The sequence below is a fragment of the Ochotona curzoniae genome, unplaced genomic scaffold (assembly GCF_017591425.1).
Source record: "Ochotona curzoniae isolate NIBS_2020 unplaced genomic scaffold, NIBS_Ocur_1.0 contig_2688, whole genome shotgun sequence".
Lineage (NCBI taxonomy): Eukaryota > Metazoa > Chordata > Mammalia > Lagomorpha > Ochotonidae > Ochotona > Ochotona curzoniae.
The window spans coordinates 18167144-18173432 of NW_024465553.1; the positions used below are offsets into that span (position 1 = coordinate 18167144).

General features: G+C 45.5%; 1 protein-coding gene across 4 annotated transcripts in view; it reads left to right on the top strand.

The window, feature by feature from the left end:
* NUMB (NUMB endocytic adaptor protein) overlaps positions 1 to 5715 on the top strand; it is an 81390-nt gene extending 75675 nt beyond the window's left edge. For 3 of the 4 annotated variants that reach the window (XM_040975332.1, XM_040975333.1, XM_040975331.1), the window contains 3 exons: positions 183 to 332; positions 2686 to 2832; positions 3638 to 5715. In XM_040975332.1, coding sequence (XP_040831266.1) covers positions 183 to 332; positions 2686 to 2832; positions 3638 to 4353 — 1013 coding nt within the window. In that variant the 3' untranslated portion in view covers positions 4354 to 5715. The remainder of the gene's footprint in view (positions 1 to 182; positions 333 to 2685; positions 2833 to 3637) is intronic. The other variant, XM_040975334.1, reaches the window with a different exon arrangement.
* Positions 5716 to 6289: the final 574 nt, after the last annotated feature.

Sequence of the window (6289 nt, forward strand, 5' to 3'; positions counted from 1 at the left end):
GCCAGTGAGATTACAATCAGTACATTTTTGGAAGCTGCTTTTAGAGCCTACCAGATAATTAAGAGAGCCTTTGTTTTCAACCAAAAAAAAGACATGCTTTGTAATGCCAGCTTGTGTCCTACTGTTACATTTTAAGGCTGTCCTATGTTCCTCTCTGGAGCTCTTTGCTTTCTTCCTTACAGTTCCCGAGGTGGAAGGGGAGGCAGAGAGCATCAGCTCGCTGTGCTCGCAGATCACCAGCGCCTTCAGCACGCCCTCCGAGGACCCCTTCTCATCTGCCCCGATGACCAAGCCAGTGTCTGCAGTGGCACCCCAATCTCCTGTCTTCCAAGGTGGGTGCCCTTCAAACTGTTGGGGTCCTGAGCTCCCTAGTAGTGCTGCGGCCCTATAACCTCCTGGAGTTTGAGAGTGGCCTGGATGCACTGATTTCAATGTCTGTATTTTATTCCCTTCCTGTCTCCCAAGGTGTTTGCTTCTGTTGTTTTGCATGCACGCGCCCATCTCTAAGAAGTTGCCTAGCCCAGCCCACTGTTTTGTTGGTTGACTGCCAGTCTTCCTGAAGCAATAGTCATCAGAATTGGTTCTGATACTTTCTTTAGCAGCAGCCCTTAACCACGGCTGATTCTGCCTCCTCAGGGAAAATCTGACTTTGGCTGCCTGGAGACATTTTGAGGCTTTACATGTTGGAAAGAGGAATGCTGTCACTGGCGTCTGCGTTGAGTCCAGGGATGCACTGAACGTCACCAGTGCACAAGACAGCACTAATGAGCAAGGCAATCTCACTCAACGTGTCAGGAATGCCACGGGTTACCTAGTCCACTCTGAGGAGCGTTCAAAAAACAACACCAAAACACTTCCTGGTTAACTTCATCTCACCTCTGTGACAAATTTCTTAAAATTTGCCTTTGGCATTGAAGGGGTTCGTAAAAGTTGTTTATGAAGATACTGAATTAACAATAAGTATTGATGTCTCAGAAGTCAACGAGACTTTTAGTTAAATTATACACCTCTAGAAGACAGTTGCCTGCTTCTACTGAAGGAGGCTACTACAACCAGGGATCTTATGTTAAGTAAATCTTTATATGGTTATGTCTACTAAATGGTTTTTCATGTCCTCTCACACTTATGATACTACTAATAATGGGTACAATTTTTAAAAATATTTATTTCAAAAGGGAGACTCTTCATTCACAGGTTCATTTCCCAGATGGCCACAAGACCCAGCACAGGTCTGAGTGGATCTCCTAAGAAGGTGGTAGGGGACCACGTAGTATGGCCTGGGAAGCAGTGGAGCATAGCCCTAACAGGGAGCTGTATGAGAGCCAGAGCAGCCGGGACATGAACTGGTACCCACATATGGTGGTAGCTTTACTCATTGTGCCACAATAAATAGGCACAGCTTATTGAGCATTTGGCACAGTGCCTGCCCCACTGTGATAAGGACTCCAGCATTTCCACAAACCATTCTTTAAGGTGGCTAATATAGATAGGAAAAATGAAGCTCAGTGAAGTTAAGTAAATTGCTGTCCTTACAGCGAGGCTTTAGGTTGAGCTCTTCCTGATTATAGCACCCATCACATACTGCTGAGTGTGTTTTACAAGGCACTGGATGGACAAAAATGAGTACAAGGTCCTTTCCCTGCCTTTAAGGAGCCCGTAATCTACAGGGAGAAAGCCTGGGCATTTAGTGCCAATAGCATAAGCATAGTAACCCCATATGCTTGTGTGCTGCATACTAAACATGATAGGAAGCTGGACCAAGGGGGGGGGGAGGCGGGAACTGTAAGAGAAATAAGCAGTAGGAAGCTTTAGTAGAGGGAGACAAAAAGAGCAGAGTAGGTACTGTGAGATAACCCAAACAGTATAGGATCGGGGAGAAATTCTAAGTTTGGTTTCTCATCTGTAATAGGATAATGCCAGTCTTAGGGAATTTTTTAGAGAATTAAACATGATACAGGTATTCTTGCCATGGTATCTACCGAAAAATAAGAAATGATATTTAGCCATTATTATATTTGGCATAATCTGACCTTCTGGAAAAGTGTAGAAGGAGGAGATGCTTTATTTCATTAAGCCAAAGGCTAAGTTCTATCAGTGCATTTTTTTTTTCAGCATGAGTAGTTTTATTTCCTTTGAACCAAATCATATATTTTTATAGAATAGCCATTTCACTTTATTAGTATAAGCATTTTAGTTAAAACCTCATTCCAGGACTGGTGCTTAAAATAGTGGGTTAAGCCCACTATGCAGTGCTAACATCCCCTATGACTGTAAGCTCAAGTCCTGGCTGTTCCATTTCTAATCCATTCCCTGCTAATGACCTGGGAAAGCAACAGACGATGGCCCAAGAGCTTGGACTCCCACACCTAAGCAGGAGACCCAAATTATGCTCCTGGCTTTGGCCTGGTCCAGCCCTGGCTATTGCAACCATTTGAGAAGTGAAACAGCAAATGAAAATTTCTCTCTGAATCTCAGTAACTGCTTTTCAAATTAATTTTAAAAAATCCTTCTTTGCCAAAGGGTATGTATATCCAGTGCAAGGCAGCATGAATTTCCCAACATCACCTGTTCCATCCTGTGTGTCTCACTAGTGTTGCACAATGGCCCGACTGACCCCAGTTCCAAGGGCTTGCTTGTTCTCCATGCATGCATTAACTCCATTGATGTTGTCTGCTCCCATTATAGCTAATGGCACTGACTCAGCCTTCCATGTGCTTGCTGCTAAGCCAGCCCCTACTGCTCTAGCACCCATAGCATTGCCTGTGCGTGAAACCAACCCTTGGGCTCATGCTCCTGACACTGCTAACAAGGAAGTTACAGCTGCACATTCGGGTAAGGTGGCTACACATGGTGGTGAGGATTCTGGGATCAGATAAGTGAACCTGGTTCTAGAATCAGCCAGTTACCTATGTGGGAACTACAGAAATTGTTTTAGGAAAAGTATATTTCCTCCTAGAGATAAACTGTTTTTGGAAAGGATGCTTTATAGTTAACTCAAGACTGGGGAATAGTTTTAGGAGAATAGAACCAAATCACCCAAACAGCTGTTTGGATCAAATTCAATAGATTTCTGGATCGAATTCCAAAGAACTCAACACTGACTGGGTTGGGTCACATGTGGACATGAAGAACACCCACAGGAACGGTTTCTCTGCTTCCTAGCTGCTGTAATGAGTACTGGTTTGTATACCAAAAACTTTGAAAAGAGCAATAAAGCAGGTCACCAGAAAGCGAGGCTCTGGAAGCCAGACAGGTCCCAGCAATATACGGCCAAGTCGCCGGTTTTCTTTTTGCCTTATTCAAGCAAGGATGAACCACCTCAAACCTACAGGCCCTGTGCCCGTTATTGCACTGTGGAGGACCATGGCATCAGGGAGGGGTTTTTGCCACTAGTCAGCTGCCCCAGCTGGCAGGATAAACTGGAACAGTATTTAGACACCTCCTCGGTGTGGCTAACCAAGGGTCATGCTATGGTGGGTTCTAGTTGTTCTACCACAAAAATCTTCTTTGCCTATCATATATTTTCCCCATGTCTGCCAAAAACACCATTAGGAACATTACCATTAGGAAGACTTGTTCCAGATGTTAGGTTCAGATACCTCTTAATTCTGATGGTCTGTTTTCATCTTGTTTCCAGGAACCGAGTGGGGTCAGTCTTCTGGTGCTGCTTCTCCAGGTCTTTTGCAGGCTGGTCACAGACGCACACCCTCGGAAGCTGATCGCTGGTTGGAAGAGGTGTCTAAGAGCGTCCGGGCCCAGCAGCCCCAGGCCCCAGCTGCCCCTCTGCAGCCAGTTCTCCAGCATCCTCCACCCGCTGCCATGTCCCAACCAGCACCACCTTTCCAAGGGAATGCATTCCTTACCTCTCAGCCCGTGCCAATGGGTGTGGTCCCACCCCTGCAGCCAGCCTTTGTCCCTGCCCAGTCCTATCCTGTGACCAACGGGATGTCCTATCCAGCCCCCAATGTGCCTGTGGTGGGCATGACTCCCTCTCAGATGGTAGCCAACATGTTCGGCACTGCAGGCCATCCTCAGGTGGTGCACCCCCATCAGTCACCCAGCCTGGTCAAACAGCACACATTCCCCCAGTATGAGACAGGCAGTGCCACTGCCAGTCCCTTCCTTAAGCCCCCTGCTCAGCACCTCAACGGCTCTGCAGCGTTCAACGGCATAGATGACGGCAGGCTGGCTTCAGGAGACAAGCACACCGAGGGTCCTGCAGGCACCTGCCCCGTGGATCCTTTCGAAGCCCAGTGGGCTGCATTAGAGAGCAAGTCCAAGCAGCGTACTAACCCTTCCCCTACCAACCCTTTCTCCAGTGACTTACAGAAGACGTTTGAAATTGAACTATAAGCAACCTGTGGTTTATGGATCTTGTTTGTACTTAGGCAAGCGCAGGGGATAGAAGATCAGTGAGCAAGGGGGATTCTGTCTTCCTGATCAGGACACTTCACTAATCTCAGAGGTCCCCAGGAACAAGTCTAGGCACAGTGGAACGTGAGGGGTGGTTTGGGGAGAAGCAGGGAAACCATTCCTAGATGAAGCCTGTCATGGAAGTGGGCTGAAGAAACCAAGGAAGTGTCTGCTGGCCCCTCCTTTCCCTCAGGTCCTTGCAGACGCCTGGTGGCAGGGAGACGGAAGTACCAGAGTAGACTCGTCTTCAAAGCACATTTTCTGGGCTCTGAAACACCCTGGGAAGAAAAAGTCTCCCCTTGTTTTTCAGGCCATCACCTGCCTCCTCTCAGTACTGACCTGTTCTAGATACGGGAACAGAGCAGTCTGTGCTGCAGCTGGGAGAGGCCAGCCCCAGGCTGTCCTGCCGCTTCTGGAAGGCCACGTCAGCCACGGCCCCACAGAGCCAGAGGGTGAGGAAAAGTCACACTTCCATTTTGAGTAACAAATATTATAAATATATATATATATCAAAAAGCCAAAATCTTTATTTTTATGCATTTAGAATATTTTAAATAGTTCTCAATATTAAAACTTGTATGAGTTGTAAGTAATCTTGCCAAAAGTAAAAGGGTTAGTTGTAAGAAACTGTATATAAGATTGATTTATCATTGATGCCTATTGAGTGAAAAACAAAGGCAGACTGGAGTTAGATGGCTCCCTAGCTTGCTTGAGATCTCACTGTAACTGGCACATTGCAACAACAATCATGCTTATGACCAATACGTCACTAGGTTGTAGTTTTAAAGACAAGGAAACAGCAGTATTGTCCTGGTTCTAAACCTATGATGAAAATCTATCATTATTTTAATGGAATCTAAATATGCTCTGTAGAGGATATTATCTTTTATATATTGCTGCAGTTTCTTTATGTTAGTCCTTCAACACTAAGGTGACAGTGACATCACGTCCACAGAAGGGAATGCAGGTTGCTGCACTGGTTTGTAACGTGGGTCCTGGTGGGTTTTGTTTTGTTCTTTACATTTATTTCCCTCCCGGACCCCCGCAATTTTTGTGGGGATGGGAATTCTGATCTCATTAGCTTTGTGTGTGTCTGCCAACCCCCCTTTTAGTGAGAACATCCCATTGCCAGTTGTAGCCACTTGACCTCGGTTAACAAAATGAAATCCCACTCATTTTTACTTTTGAACGTTGGCCTTACAATCAAATGTAAGTTATATATATATATACATACATATATATATATTTGTACTGATGAGAATTTATAATCTGCTTTAACAAAAATAAATGTTCGTGGTAGAAGCTCTTGCCCATAAAGGGCTGGCGTTTCCCCTTTTGTTTTGTTTGTAAGTGTATTTTCTTTTAATCTCTATCAAAGTTGCTACAGATCCCTAGCATAGGAAGTCCTGTATTCGCCTTAGTATATCATTAACATTTGCAAGTCCATTCCTACTTTAGGTTGGTTGGTCCTGAGTGCCTCTCAGGGGAAATTCTGGTTTCATCAAACCAAGGTGTCCAGGAAAATAGCCTTTTTTCCCAGTTCCTATAACAAATGTTCTTTGGTTTAATATATTTCTTTTTAACAGAAAAGACCTCTCCCCTGACCAGAAGTAGGCCAAAGTAAATCCTGTGGTGTCTGCCAAGTCAAAGGTCTGGTCCTCTCCAGAGTTAGCTTTGTGTGCAGGCACTCCGCTGCGGAGGAACCCAGCAGCCCGAGCCTTCTGTTTGCACGTTGAAGAACTAGACACACTAAGCAAGGTCTCCAGCTGAAACCACTTCCCTTCGATAGCTCATCCTGCTAGTGCTTTTTCTAACAAGGGTCTGATGGTTCTCTGCCAGCACCTGCTTTGCTTCACAGATTCCTACCTCAGGACGA